At 38.9% G+C, this 18,361-nt stretch overlaps 1 protein-coding gene across 7 annotated transcripts in view; it reads left to right on the top strand.

The window, feature by feature from the left end:
* The window catches only part of LOC149539946 (glucose-1-phosphate adenylyltransferase large subunit 1-like), a 180,541-nt gene that overhangs the window by 15,312 nt on the left and 146,868 nt on the right, over nt 1-18,361 (top strand). For all 7 annotated transcript variants that reach the window (XR_016356324.1, XR_016356325.1, XM_089801160.1 and 4 more), the window contains exons 2-6: nt 3,996-4,109; nt 4,639-4,812; nt 4,980-5,072; nt 5,205-5,288; nt 5,467-5,522. Coding sequence is in view for 5 of the 7 variants with exons in the window: in XM_089801160.1 (XP_089657286.1) it covers nt 3,996-4,109; nt 4,639-4,812; nt 4,980-5,072; nt 5,205-5,288; nt 5,467-5,522 (521 nt within the window). In the remaining 2 variants the exon portion in view is untranslated. The remainder of the gene's footprint in view (nt 1-3,995; nt 4,110-4,638; nt 4,813-4,979; nt 5,073-5,204; nt 5,289-5,466; nt 5,523-18,361) is intronic.

Here is an 18,361-nt window from a genome sequence, read left to right as displayed (position 1 = left end):
TTACAGGGACTTTTTGACTAGTCAGTAAAAGGTGAGTGGTAGTGACATGACTTCAGCTCCGGAGCATTATGATGCTATCCATTAGGTGTTACCTGCATCTGGTTTGGGTGCTCTGATGTCAGATGAGCACGGTGATAGTAGTCTTTCACTAGCAGAGGTTCATGCATTTCGAGAGGCTGTCAGAATCTTGAAGCATAATTATTCATAGTTAGTTGTTGACAAGGATACCTTATGGAGTGGGTTAGCACTTGTTATGAGGCATTGGTTAGGAAAAGAGGAGGTGGCTAAGCTCACGTAGGAGCTTGAAGTGACTATGGACTCTCTTCAGTGTACTTAGTTGGCTCTTTAGGAGTCACAATTACGGTTGGATGAGGTAGTCGTGGAGTTGGAGCGAGTATAGTTGACATTAGCCCCATACCCTATTCAATTGCATATTGTGGTTGGTGGTGAGTTTGCTTCCATAGTTGGGGATGGGGGGTGCAATGATGTGGCAATCACATCTGCCCAGGATATAGGTACACTAGATACATAAGAGGTGAGAGCATTAGTTGCGGACTGCAGTGTGATTCCTATTGTGCCTTGTTTTTAGAGGGATCAGTTGTGGATAGTGGGGGAGTAGGTTGATGCTTCCACATATAATTTCTACTGTACTGAGTCATTCACGGAGTATTTGCTTGAGAGTTTGGATTTTTGGGATGATTCATAGAGATTATCTAAGGGTACTCTCATTCGGTGCTCTCATGCTATACGACGATTGGTGGGGAAGATTGTAGAGACCTTGGCTATAATGCTTCCCAACAGGGATTTTGTGGTTGGGTTTGCTGAGAGGGTTGCCGAGGATCCTATCCAACTAGTAGTTTGGAGTCAGAGATGGGAGCAGTTTGATAGTGATGAGCCCTTGACAAAGATTGGGAGTTTTTTTCGGGATTACATTGTGAGCAGTGCTCATCACTTCTCTTTTAACCCACAAGTAGAGGATTTGGTTTCATTTTGGTGTTGGTTGGCTCCAATTTCATACCATCCATTATGGGATGGGTTAGCACCATCTTTTGTAGATGGGATCGACAGTTGCAAGTTAAACTACTTGCAGTATCTACACACCCAAGACAATTTATTAGAGGTTAGAGTTGGTGATAGTGATTCAAATACTTATGGTGATTATCATCTCCACAGTGCAGTTGAGTGCGAGTGTCAGTTTGATAAGGACTCAAATGTTGACAGAGTTGGTATTTTAGTTTGATTGAGTTCCAATGAGTTGTTATTGCCATGAGCACCTATAGTTAGTTTCCAGATGATTTTGTCATTAATATCGGTTATTTAGGTGTTGGGGCTGCATGAGTTGCTTGTACACAACAAAGATGGTACACAATTCTACCCTTGGGATCCAGGTGGACTTTGATGTTCAATTTTCTCAACAATCTTAGGGAGGGAGGATTGTAATGTCCCCATTTTTAGTAGGGTTTGTAGTTGGCTTGGTCAGTTCACCATTGTGAACCTCATGAGTTGACAGTGGGATTTGAGGGTCTCAGTTGTGGGGTTATACGCTTTCTAGCAGCCTAGGGTGTGTTTTGGCTCCATTTGAGGGACTTATTATTTATAGTAAGTCAAACTCTTGGTTTCGATGAGCTTAGTTGAGTGATGCTCTCAGTTTTTATTTCGGGCTCTAATAATCTTGGAGGGAGCATCAATCTATAGTAAGTTACATTGTTAGGTTCATTCATTGTCTTTCTTCATCAGGATCACTCTAGTGTTGTCAAATTTTAATTCTGATGCTTCTTCAGTTGTTTTCACAAGATTGCTAAGTATTATCATTCATCTAAATATGTGGAGGTTGTTATTTTTGTTGGTGTTGTATGTTGGTCACCTTAATATCATAGCTTGTTGAAACCAGGTTGAAAAGTTTTAAATCGCGGGCACAAGAAACAACGGCCTTATGTGTTAGAAATTATATATTAATGTTGTGTTCAGGAAGCTTCTTAAGTGGAGTTCATTTGGGAAACTCGTGCCAATTGGAAATTATAATTATGAGCCCATTTGATGAGAAAAGCATCCCGATCATTTGATTATCTTATTTTGCTTTGTCGTCTTTGTGATGTTTTCCTGAAGTTCTGATTTTCTATGCCCTTGCTGAGGTATAAGGGTTTTGATTCTGAGTTATGTAACTAACCCATAACTGAGGTATTATTTATTAAAGTTTTGAGAATTGCTTAGTCTGAATTGTCGAGTCTTCTGAATTTGTGAAACCTGTAGCTAGGAAGACGTTAGGTTTGCTGGAAAATACAGATTATATTGTATTGCAGTGTGTTCAATCTTTCTTATTTGGCGAACGTGTCTGCTGTAGCGTGGGATTTTTTCCAGCAAATTGGTGACATTTTCAACAGTATTTCATGCACCATATAATTTGCTCTTAGGCACAGTCATTACTGTTCAATCTGGGCAACTTGGAAGCCAAGAAATTTCAGATTTTGGGCCTGCTATCACACCCAATGCTGCGGGTGTTGAGTCAGAAGGGCTGCGAACAGATTCAGTGGACCTGCAAACAAGTTTAAGGGGCCTGCATTGAGAATACAAGGGCCTGTGATTAGTCTTTGGAGGCCACGTTGCATGATTGAGAACCAACGCTGCTCTTACTGAGAGTTGCGAACAGATAGGAAGGCAGCGCATGTATGAATTCTGCCCAACGCGGATGCTAGAGGGAAGAATCAGACATGGTTGAGAGTCGTGGAAAACTGGGTTGCAACTGGCACATTCTTGCATCATTGGAGCTTCACACTTGCATTTTAAACAGGTTCCATTTGTGAAGATTTGCTTAATGTTCAGTAGGTGTTGTGAGTATTGGCAATGTTTGTTGTGGAAATTGTTCATTTTGCAGTTTTTTGATATTTCAGTATTGTATTTGCAGCATTAATAACAGTTTGGTATTTGTTCTATTATTGTAATTCTTGGCATAGTATTTGTGAAGACTTTTAAGTGGGATATTATTATTTCATTGCATATATCCAAAAAAATCTATTTGTAGAGCTCACAAGATCACAATATAAAGCAAAGCAGTAAAATAGTTACATGCCAAATGTTTTACAAAATGCCAAACTATTGAATTGTGAAAGAAATTGATGTTAAATTAAGCTATCACTTGTTGAGGGATATTACATCCAAGGTCTCTCCACAACTTATATTTCTTTTAAGTTGAAAAACACGGATTACTGAAATCCTAGGCTGCAAAGAGTGTTGTTTACATAAATGTTCGCATTCCAGAGTGAGAACTTGAGGTTGAGAAATCTTATGCTTGATCGATTCAGCTATTTTAATTTTGATTTTCTCCCAAACAAAACTGATATCCTTGCTATCCAGGTGGAAGATTCTATTATTTCTCTCCTTCCAAATTTCATAGAGCAATGATGCCAGAACACATCATGGCAAGGAAATTCTGGTCTTCAGGCTTATGTTTGTGAATTAGCTGTTCAAAAGACTGAATGCTGACCCAAGGAAGACTAACCACTTCAGAATGACTTTACATTATTTCATCTTGCTGCTTTCTGTACTTTCAAATCCTTTTAATATAATCATTTTACAGAATAAAATAAAAACCAGAAAGATTGAAAACAAAATCATTCAAAATGGAGTGTATCCTACAGTGCTATGGAGATATATACTTTATCATCCGTATTAGTTTCCGAAAAGAAAATGCATTCAACATTGGTAGGTGTCCAAAAAAAAGATGTATTCACTTTTGTTAAGAACTTTTCAGGGAAGCATTTTGATTACACTATAATTGAGCAATGTTAACAATGTCTCTAGTTGAATATTCCACACATGACATGTTTTTTTTCCAGTTAGTTGAAATTGGTTAATGTTGAGTGATTTAGACTCTAAATTACCTTTTCTATCTTGTGAACTGATTGTGTAAAGGTAGTCCACTTCACCTCCACCTTAACCTTGCGAGTCTTTTCATTTTTTACAACCACGAGGTCATATAATGAATTTAATATTTGCAGGTGCAAATACAGGAGAAACTTGATGCAGACCCTAAAACTGTCCTCTCTATCATACTAGGTGGTGGAGCTGGAACACGACTTTTTCCTCTCACAAGAAGAAGAGCAAAGCCTGCTGTATGTATTTCTATGCATTACAAAATACCTTTCTACATAAATTGCTGAAATGTATGAAAACATTGTTGTAGATGCTATAGTTTTTGTCAATAATATCATTTTATATTATTGTCAATTGATTATATTACTAATAACATGCCAGTTTATGCTTGTTCACAAATTCTTGATATTATAAATACAAACTGTAAATAAAATGACCAGGATCCAATTTCTCCTACATTTGTTCTTGCCTACAATAATCTGCCTTTTTTAGAGGACCCAGGGGTTGTATTTATCATGTAATGGCAGATTATAATACTGGTAGAGAGAAATTACTGGTTGGATGTTAACAGGTTGATCTGGGGTGCTTCAAAGTGATTTATTTTGATAACCTTAGAAATCACTTAACATTTTTATCAGTTTCTGCGTTTGCCTCTTCATTTTTTAACAAACTTTTGCTGTGATTTGAAGCATTCTTCTGTCAAGGGTTCAGTTCACTAAGGATTGGTTTCGGGAACTCATACCATATTTAAGGCTTATGATCTTGCAGGTACCAATTGGAGGATCATATAGGCTTGTTGATATACCAATGAGCAATTGTATAAACAGTGGAATCAACAAAATATTTATCTTAACTCAGTTCAATTCACAGTCATTGAATCGCCATATTTCTAGGGCATATGGTTTTGGAAACGGCGTTAACTTTGGTGATGGATTTGTTGAGGTCTGTGCTTTATTGCTTCTCTCATTTGAATCATAGAGACTCATAAATTTAGGTTTTTACAAAATGTATATTTGAGCATACAGTCAGTAGTATAAGGATTAATGGTTTGTACAATTAACCTGGTTTATCTTATCACCTGATTCAATCACAAATAATTATGAGTACAGGTTCTAGCAGCTACTCAGACTCCAGGTCAGGAGGGTATGAATTGGTTCCAGGGAACTGCAGATGCTGTGAGGCAATTTATTTGGCTTTTTGAGGTAGGATTAGAGTAACAAATGAGAGTCTGATTGAGAGATTGTGGAGGAGACCTTGGCCATTTATATGAGATCTGGAATGATATTTGAATGTTCACCTGCTCTTCTCATGACATTAACCATGCTTTTTCACAGGATCCCAGGAACAAATATATAGAGAATGTTATTATTTTGTCTGGTGACCATCTCTATCGGATGGACTATATGGCTTTCGTACAGGTTCTTATTAGAAGAAGCATAATTTCTCCATTGGATCTATTATCGATTTATCATGTCATCTCTATTCACATTTCGTATGTTGCTGAATGTATTTTCCTCTCTATAGTTTCTAGGTGCTTATATTCCTTTGCACGCTCCTATTTTCATGCTGACTGATTGATAAATACTGTATTTGCAGAAACACATCGATGTGAATGCCGATATCACTATTTCTTGTGTACCAATGGATGACAGGTAAACCATCACGAACTCTTGATTATCATAACAAAACATTTTTCCACCTCCTTGAAACATTGGGCACTGACTAGATATTTTGGAGTGGTGTAGCAGTTGTTGATGAATAACTTATAAATAAAATTATAGTTGTGGAATGCGTCAAATATACAGAAGCACATATATTAAGGAGTTAAAGGCATATAGCTAAGGAAGGTTTATGAAAAAGGGTTAATCAAACAAGACATGTTTTAAACATAGTGCTGTCATATTACAAGTCAACATTATAGCAAACTGAAAGTGTAAATGGAATTCAATTATGCTGGTGTAAAGGGGGAAAACATGACAAATTAAGAAATGCTAAAACACTCCGAAAACACAGAAAGAAAACTGGAATTGTTATTCCATGCCAAATAGAATGCTTAGAGCCCTAAGTCTTAGGCAAGTTTTTTTTCAAGAAAACTTCGAACCTTAAAACTGTTAGCCCTGATTTTAAATCTAACCAATTTTGAACTTTTGTGTTAATTTCTTGAAATTTGTCAAGATGTTGAAAGCATCATAAATATTGATGTAGCAAGTTGGCTAAGTTGCTAAGTGTAATATCCCTATTGGATATTCTCTCAATTTCTCTCACCAACAAAATTTCAGAATGCAAGCAGATAGCTCATGGATTAGGCTTTCAGATTAAAACAACACATGCTCATATAGAAGAAGTCCAAATTACTACTTTATAATGATATTCAACAATACAATATCATAACCAGCAAGTCCTTACAAATTCCTCAGAAATATGTTAATGCATTATACATCAGCCATGCAGAAACAAACATCAAGTCCAATCTTAAACACATAAATACAGTCAAATTGGACATAAACATTAAAATGCAGCTGTAGTCTCAAATGTGAATTCTGATGTGAATCCACCACGAATGATGAATCGGGCTACATCCAATCCACCTAGAAAATGATCTGAAGGTTTGCATCCTCAAGTCTGAAATGGAAGATGTAATCTCTCCCAATGTTTCTCCAAGAAAACTCAAATTCTCCAAACAAGCAATTATCCAAGAATGCTGAAAATTAACTCCTCGTCCTGCTTTTATGCTTAAAACTGTGACTCTTCAGTTTCCTTCTCCTGTTCTCTTCTCTTTTTTTCCTTCTTGTCACCTTTAACCCACTTTATACTATTAATCTGACCTGTTTTATAAGTTTGCATTAAGCTCCCTTAAGCCAAAATTAATATTTTATGAATTTAACTTCAGAATTCCATATGTCCCAAAATGGGACATTACAAGTCCCAATCATGAATCCACAATCTAATACCAAGTTCCCATACCCATCTCAAGGAAGTTGCTCCACCAAGCCACTGCACTACTTTGTTATAAACAGTATGTCAAGAACTGTGAAGTCACTCGTCAATTCCCCACATCCGCAATGCACCAATCATGCTAATACCAAGATCTTGCATCACTACATGTGCATAATCTATAGAATCACCCTGCCATGTGTTGCTATCATTTGTGAGAAAATCCTTAATCCAATTGAGAACCTCACTTCAACTGAGATCACAAGCATTGCTAGAGTCAAATAGAGATGGGAACTCAACACCATGCTAACCAGCTCTTGGAAACAATACTGACCATGTGGCTGATCCTCTTGGGTCCCACAAACAAAAAGGCCATCCACCTTCCTAGCTGTCTAAGATATTCTGTTGCTCCATACCAAAAAAAGTAGAATGCCCGAAATATCCAATTGCCACAACATTTCTCCTCTAGCATGCATCCTAAAACTATAGCTGTATTGGAGAAGCAAGCTAGATATGGCTTCGTCCTTCATGAAGGAAGTGTAAAAACCTGAGTGTTATCATCATGATCAACATATGTGACAGTAGAGTAACTGTAGGTACTAGATAAATGAGGAAAAGAATCAATCAATAAATATCCATCAACACTGTCCTCTCTCCTTATATGCTCCTTGGCCATGCTGTTAGCCAAATCAACATCATGCCCCTCTGTAAAATGTAATAAATCAGTCACCTCCTGGCTGCAATTAGTATCAATCTGTGACTGTTGATCAATATCGAAAAGTATTCCATCATCTAACTCCAATAAGGGATTCTCCAGTATCCAATCAGCATTCATCTCAAAAAGTGAGTTACTATTGTTTATCCAATGAACATTATGTTGGCTTAAGGTGTTATCATCATAAGAACAATTATCCTCAGTTTTTGCTAAACAAATAGTAAATCCAAAAAATACCTCTTCATGCCTATAGTCATTAACCAAAGGGCATGGTGCCATAATGGAAGGTGACTCCCTTGAATTCCCAAGTGGCTGATCCACGATACCGTCAACTTCATTCTTGCTAATCTGCCCATATAACTGAGTTTTATCTTTTTCATCCTAATCTACAGGCTGAAACAATTTTTCTTCCGTTCTTCCCTCAATTTTGTCCCTTTTTAAGAATGGATTTAGCTTTTGTTCACATTGTTTAATGGTATTAGTAACCATACTACAAGCATTCGAAGAAGTAATATGTGTTTGGTTCATATCAACCAATATGGTGGATAAGAGATTTTGTGAATCACCATCACTCTCTTCAATGATCAAAGACATAATGGACTGCATAAAGGATAAGACATCTCTTTTGTGGCCCCTTTAATAGCAATCAAGAATTGATGAAAAATATCAAATAAAATCTTCACAACCGAGTTCCAACATAATCACACAAGCACAAAGTTTTGCGACTGTTTCTAAAATACTGACTATCTTACCAAATGATGGATTACGGATATCGCTCAATCCTTGAAATCTTTCTACAATCAATGAGAATACTTCTTTCATCACTTCCTCGCTAAATGGACCATGTGGCATTGTTATCCTCATAACATGAACTATGCACTGAGTGACTGCAAGTCTCACCTCCCTATTGGAATGCCTCAACAATGCTTGCTTAGCCAAAGGGATTACGGCAAGGAGGATGTTCACTCTTAGAACCTAGCTGTTCTATTGTGGATAAACAACTCTCAATTGCATCCAAATCACATAGTAGCCTATGCTTTAATTGCAGTAAACTGGCAAGTTTCCTTCCTATGTTGAAATTTTTTTCTTTAACGACTTGTTCCTTGTCCTTAAGACTGAATTTTGGTAGCTGTCTGTATTACGAGGTAATTGGTAAATACTTGCTTGTTAATAACAGAGACCGAAAGGTCAATTTATACAAAAGAATGAGACGATGTTTCCTTAGGAAACGATCGTAAAGAATAGAAACATTCTATTCCAGAGAAAGCAAAAAAACGAAAGCAAACTAAAGCTAAAGATATTTACAAGATAACCATTAACTAATAATAGACGTCTTATCTATTATTGTAATACCCTCCCTTAATGGTTAATCTATCTAACACACCAAGCTGTCCTCGGAATTTGACAAACTTATCAGGACCAAGAGGCTTGGTGAGAATGTCTACAGTCTGATCTGTGGTAGGAACGTACTGCAGACCTATAGTCCCGTCTTCAACCAGCTGTCGTATGTAATGACAATGAACATCCACATACTTGGTTCGTTCATGGAAGACTGGATTCCGTGCTAACTTGATAACGCCTTCGTTATCAACAAACAGAGTAGTCGGTCCTGCTGGTGACATCTGCATATCTCCAAGCATCCGACGAAGCCAGAAAGCTTCACATCCTGCCTTAACAGTCCCTTTGTATTCAGCCTCTGTAGAAGAGAGAGAAACTGCCTGCTGCTTCTTGCTGGTCCATATGACTGCACCGGAGCCCAAACTGAACACATATCCAGATGTTGACTTTTTATCATCAACAGAGCCTGCCCAATCTGAATCTGTGAACCCACTGAGTTTAGGATTAGAACTCCGAGAATACAGAAGTCCATAATTAGAAGTGCCCTTCACATAACGAAGCACATGCTTTGCTGCCATCCAATGATCAGCCTTAGGAGCTGTCATAAAGCGTGAAATATAGCTGACTGCGAAGCTGATATCAGGCCTATTAGCAGATAGGTAGATGAGGTTGCCTACTAGTTGCCTATACGTAGTATCATCAACGGAAGGAGAATCAGACTTGGCTGATAGCTTGAGACCTTTCTCCATAGGTGTAGATTCAGGTTTGCAATCCTGCATTCGTAATTTGTCTAACAAGGCCCTGGCATATTTGGACTGAGAGATGAATATACCAAAAGACTGTTGCCAAACTTCAACACCTAAGCAATAATGCATGAGCCCAAGGTCAGTCATATCAAAAGACTGGCATAAGTGTTGTTTGATTCCCTGAATCAAAGATGCCGAACTGTCAGTGATGATCAAATCATCCACATAGATAACCAGAAGGATGATGTCACTGTCAGTAGTCTTGATGTACAGATTTGAGTCTGAAGAACTCCTCTTGAAGCCTTGATCACTGAGGTATGTATCAATCTTGATGTACCATGCCCGAGGGGCCTGTTTCAAACCATAGAGAGCTTTTACCAATATGAGAACCTGATGGTCTTTACCAACAACCTTGAAACCAGGAGGCTGCGTCATGTAGACCTCTTCATGGAGATCACCATTCAGGAAAGCACTCTTTACGTCCATCTGATGGACCTTCCAGCCAAACTGTGCTGCCATGGCTAGGACTAATCTGATGGTGCTCATCTTTGTAGTAGGAGAAAAGGTCTCCTCGTAATCAATGCCCTGATGCTGAGAAAAGCCCTTTGCCACTAAACTAGCTTTGTACTTATCCAAAGTACCATCTGATTTGTATTTGATTTTGTAGACCCATTTGCAGCTAATGGGTTTCTTCCCTGGGGGAAGATCAGAAAGGACCCAAGTGTTGTTCTTCAGCAGGCTCTGGTGTTCAGATTGCATGGCTTGTTCCCACTCTGGAATTCCTTTAGCCTCGGAATATGTTTGAGGTTCAAACACACTGTGAATATTGGCCATAAGAGCAAAGTTAACAGAATCTGTAATTTTGCTCTTTTTCCGAGCAGTTCTCCCATCAATGAGCTCATCATCATGAAGATCAGCAAGCGTCTTAGCCCACCACTTAGGCCGGAGAGGAGAATGACCAACAGTAGTACTAGGAGATGCTTGATCAGCAGGATCCTCATCAGAAGAATCTGGATCAAACTCAGGTGAAGCATCTTCAAAAAGAGGTGATCCTGCAGGAGAAGCCAGAGGTGTCTGTATAGGTATCAGTAGTAGGACTGGAGCTATAGGAGCTACTGGAGCCCTCCCATCAGGTGGACCTAATGGAAGCTGAACTCCCAAATCATGAACCTGCATAGGCTGGTCTGCTGGATCAGGAACAGGAGAAACAGGCATGAATGGTCCTCGTTGCTCATCAAAGACAACATCACGGTTGTATATGAGATGAGATGTCTCAACATCAATAAGGTGGTAGGCTTTGTGAAGACTGCTATATCCAGCAAGCATCAGTTTTTGACTCTTGGCATCCAACTTGGTGCGTGAAGCATCAGGGATCCAAACAAAAGCAAGAGAGCCAAAAACCTTCAGGTGACTGATTCTGGGCTTGCGACCTGACCAGGCCTCTTCCGGAGTTTTACCTTTGACCGCCACTGTGGGTGACCGGTTCAACAGATAAACTGCTGTGTTAACTGCTTCTGCCCAAAAACGCTTCGGAACATGTCTATGTTCGAGCATGGAACGAGCCATCTCGGTGATTGTCTTGTTCCGACGTTCAACTACACTGTTCTGTTGTGGCGTGTGGGGTGTGGTGAACTGGCGTTGGATGCCATGTGTATCCAAGAAGCTAGAGAAAACATTAGAACAAAATTCCCCTCCATTGTCTGATCTAAGAGTAATAATAGATTTCCCAGACTCTTTTTCAACTAAGGGTTTAAACTTCTGAAATACAGTAAATGCATCGGATTTCTTTTTAAGGAAATACACCCACATTTTTCTATTGAAATCATCTACAAACAACAGAAAATACCTGTACCCAAGAACAGAAGGAGTGGCCATAGGGCCGTAGATATCAGCATGAACAAGCTGAAGTACTTGAGAAGCTCGCCAAGAATTGCCACTGGGGAAAGGTGTGTGATGTTGCTTCCCAGCTTGACATGCGTCACAAACTCCAAGGTGTTGGGTTTGAATCTCTGGCAAACCAAGAACAAGCTCATCCCGAGCAAGTTGTGAGAGATAATGCACATTTAAGTGCCCATATCGCTGATGCCAAAATGTGCTGATGGAAGATCGCCGAACAGCCATAGCTAAGTCCTGAGAATCACCAGAATCAGTAAGTCTGAAAAGACCATGATCCTCAAGACCAACTGCAACAGTAGACTAAGTCGCCCGATCAGTGATGGTGCATTGATGTGAATTGAAGGTGACTGCCAAGTGTGGAGAATGTCGCAGCAACTCACTGACCGAGAGTAGATTTAGTTCCATCCCTGGAACGTAGTACACATCAAGGAATATGAGCTTCCTCGCAACAGACTGAATTTGAATGTTTCCTTTACCAACAACCGTGTACTCTTCTCCACCACCAAAGATAACAAAATCTGAATAAGGCTGGTAGTCAGTAAACCAGTCTCTGCGGTGAGTGAAATGTCGAGAGGCACCTGAATCAATGTACCAGGCAAATGACTGCACATGATCTGCGGGTCTTTTAGCCATGAAGGCGTAAAAGGCAGATTCCGCCTGCTCAGTGTGCTCTGCACTGTTCGCTTTGGGTTGCGAACCTGATTGCTTAGACTGGGCAGCTAAGCGTTTCCGACATGCTTCATGTGACCATACTTGTGGCAATAGTTGCATTGAATGTTCTTCTTTTTGGTACCATCGGATGCTGGAGCAGAAGACTTCTGCTGAGATGGTTGCTGAAACTTGCCCTTATCCTTCTGAAAGGATTTCGCAGCAAAGGCTTGCTCAGTGGAGGTGGAACTGGAGCTGCTACCGAACTGTTGTTTCCACCGATCTTGCTGAAGTAGCAGGGTGCAGAGATCAGTGAACTTTAGATCAACACCAGTAGATGTGATGTTGAGAGTCTCGATAAAATGCTCATAGGAATTTGGTAAACTCCGAAGAGTGATTACCACAATATCCTCTTCCTCCATCTTGGGACCGATGGCAAGTAACTGATCACGGATTTCCTGAATCCGATTCAGGTGTGCCTAGAGCGAGGTGCGCTCATCCATGACAATAGAAAACAAAGTGTTTTTTAGAAAGAAGGCTTTGCTCTTGTCGGAAGTCTCATGAAGACCTTTTAGATGTGTCCAGATTTCGACCGCTGTCTTGCCGGATGGAATCTGAGAAAGCTGGTCATCAGCTACGGATAGTTTGAGAAGCATTACTGCCTCTCGATTGTTCAGATCCCATGTATCTTGATCAGGACCCGGAGAAGTCGGACGCTGCTTAACACCCAGAACAAGTTGATCGGTGTTTCGATATTCGAAGATTGCGATGATGCGCTGCTTCCAGGTTCCATAATTGCGACCATTGAATTTGGAATTATGCTCAAGCAGAATATTTGTTAGAGATGCCATGGCACGTTTTTCAATGAAAAATTGTGAAAATCTGTGAAGGCACGTTCTTCTAGGCAAAAATACAGAAGACCCAAAAGAATCAGAGAATGACCCAGAAGAGAGCTCGAAAAAGGCAAAAGGAATCTGCTGTCATTTTCTGAATCCACTAGCTCGAAAATCGAGGCACCCAGAAAAAACGGACAACCCAGTTGAGCTCTCGAAAAACCCACCAAGAATTTGCAAACAAAAATTTTTTTCGACCCCAAAAATTAGGGTTTCGGAAAAAAAGGTCGGCAGCCAAGGAGGTCGGATTTGCAGAAAAAAATGTTGATTTTTGTGAAAAAAAAAAACAGATCTGTTTTCCAGATCGCGACTTCAGGCTGAGACGATGCTAGACACAGAGTGCGACCTCCAAAAGGATGTGGCAGGAGCAGGCATTTAAAAAAAAAAAAAAACGCAAAGCCGTGAGTTCGAGTTTGCAGTCAAAAAAAATCTCACGGGTTGTAGAGTTAAATGTCAACCAGTCGCAAGTACAGGGCACGGATTTTCAGATGTTTTGTAGCAGACGGGTCTCTTTGAAAAAAAAAGGGAGTTGCAGATGAAATTCTTCCCGCAATTTGTAGACTTTGCAAGGAAAAAACTCCAAAAAAGAAACCTAGCTGCACGGATGAATTTCTCAAAAATCAGAAACCCTAGACGGGCTTGTTTGAGAAAAACCTTAAGAATTATTTCAAAAAAATTTAGCAAATAATTTCGAATGAAATTATAATTTTTTCAAAAAAATTCAAGTATTGGCTCTGATACCATATTACGAGGTAATTGGTAAATACTTGCTTGTTAATAACAGAGACCAAAAGGTCAATTTATACAAAAGAATGAGACGATGTTTCCTTAGGAAACGATCGTAAAGAATAGAAACATTCTATTCCAGAGAAAGCAAAAAGACGAAATCAAACTAAAGGTAAAGATATTTACAAGATAACCATTAACTAATAATAGACGTCTTATCTATTATTGTAATAGTCTGAACATGTTTGTGAACTTTTGATTCCAACCTTGTGCAGATGTTTGTTTGTTTGGTGCTTAATGCTAGAAACAATTGCACATAATTCAGAAGTACTGGGGAAATTGCCTTTCTTCTTCATTGAGAAAACTACAACTGGACCTTGAGTTTTACAGTTTACAAATTAAATCCTACCCTGACACCTTACAAATCCCAAATAAAGTCTGAAGTCGTTACCAACAGATCCATTCCACTGTATTAAATAGGTTAACCAAATGAATATTGTCAGGCTGCCCAGACACCAATCTTACCCCAGACTGCCAGAAGATCTTTAGTATGCCTTGTCAACACACAAATGCCTTAGAGGAGGCTGATTTTTGCACCACTAAAGAGCATAATTTACTCAGAGAATACCCACAAACGCAAGCTTTGATTATGTTTTAGGCCACTGAAAAGACACAACCTGTCTGATAATTTTTTCCTCCATGTTTTCTGCACTTAGTTTTTCTCTTATAACAGTTTGCTTGGGATGATTGTTTAATTCTTTGCAATACAATCTAGTTGTTTGATCAATAAATAGTGCAATAGTCAGTTTCTGCGATAAGCAGAGCCTATGTAATATCCCTAATGCAGAAACTTGAATTTTTGTGACTCAAAATCTGATTATCTCAATTGATTTTCTTTATGGTGCCAAGCAGAACTAGAATGACATCTCCAGAGGTTGGTCACTGTGATTCCTGTTACTGGTGCGCTGCTACAGTCATGCTAACATGTCCCTGATCACCCAACTCCATGCATTTTGGTCAGAATGTTTGTACCATCGCTATCAAGCTAACAAACACTCCCAATTCAGTCGATCAACACACAGACCTGGGCCAAGCGTTGCTTCCCTTACGACTGAACTTTGAGTATCTGCTTGCTGCTTGTATAAAAGTTATCCTTGATAATGCATGTGAAGATGCTGAGAGCTGGCACGATCACTGTGAGACCACTAATCAATCCTGTATCATGTGCTGGTAGAAGCCTTGCTGTATATTCCTCCCCCACAAAGCAAAGTTATGTTAAAATACTTCAGCCAGCTTAATGTGTTTCAGTTGTAATAGACCAGGCCTGGGCTTGGTGTGATTACACCTGCGTTACAATTCGTTACCTCTCTCCTAGGTGTGAACATGAACTGCCAATACAACTTTCGGATTATAGTAGGCTGATGACAGCAACTGTAAGCCACGAACTCTTATATCCATTCAAAAACACCATTCCTGCAATCTCTGTATCACCTCCAGTTTTGACTTAAGGTACGAGTTTTCCAGAACGGCGTACGCAACAACGTCTAGACTCCAATCACTCACAAAAATCTTAAACGACAATAGCTGCTTCCAAGTAATGCATCTGTGAGCTTTATGAGATCCGGAAATGATAATTTTAAATTCTAGACTTCCACAATATAAGAACTTGGCACCTGGCACAAATAAAAATCAATGCCCGGGCACATAAAAACAAATGGTAGTAATTTTATTCTACACTATTATTAAAGGTTCTTGCTGCCGTTAACTCCACCAGGGAAAAAGAAACACTCAGTGTAGTTTGTCATAGTTTCTTGAAGGCATGCAATATATGTATAGTCTTGGCAATCCTAGATTAATTGCTACCAAAATGCTCTTGAAGACGCATATGACATCTAATGTTTGCCCAAATATTTTCACGACAAGTCTCTGCAACTACCGTGATAGTTGGAAATGAAGTGGTGCTTATCTTTGTGTCGCCTCTGTCAAACTCCCATCGGCAGCTTCAAGCATTAATGAAATCAGTTGAAGACTCTAGGCACACACACGAGTCTCCCTGTTAGTGCAAGATCCTCCGTCTCTTTTTCCCGTGAATAACAATGACCTTACATGATGGCTATACATCTGATTAGGCTTTGCTCAGAAATGATTTCTGATTGAATAATTCTTTTTCACCATGGCTATACTTCTGATTTTGGCAAAATTTAAATTGGGCCCAAGCTTTTTATGGCACTGAATCCACATAGAATCCTAGCCAAAACTTTCATCCACGGCATATAATATTTCTGCATGGTAATAATGGTAATAATGAAAATCACAAATGACTTGAATATCCAGTCTTTGAATAACCAAACTCCTCAAGATTATCTGACGAATCTTAGCATATGACCGCTCCTTTGATACCGTTGTTATTTAAAGTCTCTTAACCTTCACTTTTTTTAATCTAAAAATATTATTATTTTTGCTGTGGAAAGTAAGTAGCCCGTCCATTTGTATAATGCTCAACTATTAAAGATCAATTCTACAGAGTCGACTATATAAAAAATGTGGCAAACATCTATCAAACTTCAATCACCCATCGAATATTGATATGTTCACTGAATAACACTGTCTCCATAAAAATTTAGAAAATGTTTTCTTCAAACTGATTATTTTTCATAGGCTGGTTGGATCTCTGATTAATACCTTTCTGTAAAAACATTTCTGGTGAAACCTCTGATTATATCCAGAGGATGGCAGAGTGGATGCTTTGATACCATTGTAATATCCCTATTGGATATTCTCCCAATTTTTCTCACCAATAAAATTTCAGAAAGCAAGCAGATAGCTCATGCATTAAACTTTCAGATTAAAACAACACATCCTCATATAGAAGACGTCCAAAATTACTACTTTATTATGATCTTCAACAATACAATGTCATAGCCAGCAAATCCACACAAATTCCTCAGAAATGTGCTAATGCATTATACATCAGCAATGCAGAAACAAACATCAAGTCCAATCTTAAACACACAAATACAGCTAGATTTGAAATAAACCATAATAAAGAGACTCGCCATGAGTCAGGCGAGTCGTCTGGGTTGGCAAGTCCAGTTAACTTGGCCGGGTCAAAATGACCCATGACCCTAACTTGGCGGGTCAACTGGGGTGACTCGCCCGACTCGGCTAACTCGGCTAACTCGTCTGATTTTTAATTTTTAAATTTCTTTTTTTCTTAATACATCTAAAATTTACCTCTGCACTTTTGTAATTGTTGTATGTTATGTACGTGATCAAATTACCTTCTATTTCATGATTTTATTGTGTCTTTAAGCTTTATTCAATAAGTGGTGCAGGAAATTTCTTTAAATCCTAAAACATCTATAAATTTCAAAGGTTTTGTCACTTTGCCGAGTCACTGGCGAGTTTGAACCAGGTCACAAGTCGAATTACCCTTGCCAAGTCAAGGCCGGGTCCTATTGATGTCAGTTTTGTACCACTACATAACATATAGCAATTGAATACTTGATATGGGATATCAAATACTCAATTCCTCTTGTGAAAAGTTAATACTCATGAAGACATGAGAAAAACTCCAATTTTCCTTACACTTGTGGATACTAACTCAGTTATCGATGTGATTTGTTAGTAATCACATAGGCCGCCTTACGTTGTTCATTCAAGGATGACTTGGATTTTGGGATGACGGTGATGTGCCAGATGGTGTTGATGGTGGCGTTGATGGAGGGTCTAATTGAAGTTCATTGGAAGGTTGAATTGAAGTTCTGAATTGTAGGAGGGTGAACTGGAATTCATTCTCAGAGCTGCTTTGAAATTAGAAGCATTATTGCCTCCTCGTGCATCAACATTATCTGGCACTAGAAGGAGGGCCGAATTGAAGTTCTGAATTGTAGAAGGAGGCTGAATTGGAATTCATTCTGGGAACAACTTTTGAAATCAGAAACACTATTGGTATACATACCCTCCTCCTCGCACATCAACATTTATCTAGCGCTAGAAGGTGGGCCTGAATGTCTTTCATTCTTGGATCAACTTGGAAACTTAGAGCAGAGATTGATGAGGAATGAGCTTTCAAAGTTAGATTTGAGATGAGAGATCTTTTAAAGTGAAAATCAAAAAAATCAAAAAATCAAAAAATTCAAAAATAGAAGAAAGGTTTCTCAATGGGTAGACAAGTGGACGTTCTTTCCATTTGGTTTGATTTGAACAAAAGGTTACCTCCATGGGATTTGTCTCAACTTGCAGCATTAGGGAAGTGTAGGATACATGGTACTATGGATCATGAGGAGCTGGATTGTTTGGTGTTTCTCTTGAGAGTGGACTTGGCATTAAGAGGAAAATTATCTTTTTCACAAATACATGAGCCTGCGGTCCTTGTCAATTCGGAGGAAGATTTTCTTGTTTTCAAAGAAGTTACTTTTGTCATAAGCAACTTATAAATCAACCTTATTAAATAAAATGACTTAACCATAGGAGTTCCACACTTCAATATTTCCCCAACGAAACCAAATAGAATCCTATGATTGGCTGGCCATCCTCAAATTAAATGTCGTTAGCCTATCCAAATGGAAAGATAGACCAAGGCGCCATAAGGC

This window comes from Cupressus sempervirens, chromosome 9, assembly GCF_028749045.1.
Source record: "Cupressus sempervirens isolate cs-2001-9-10 chromosome 9, ASM2874904v1, whole genome shotgun sequence".
NCBI lineage: Eukaryota > Viridiplantae > Streptophyta > Pinopsida > Cupressales > Cupressaceae > Cupressus > Cupressus sempervirens.
This window is presented reverse-complemented; position numbering and strand designations above follow the sequence as displayed.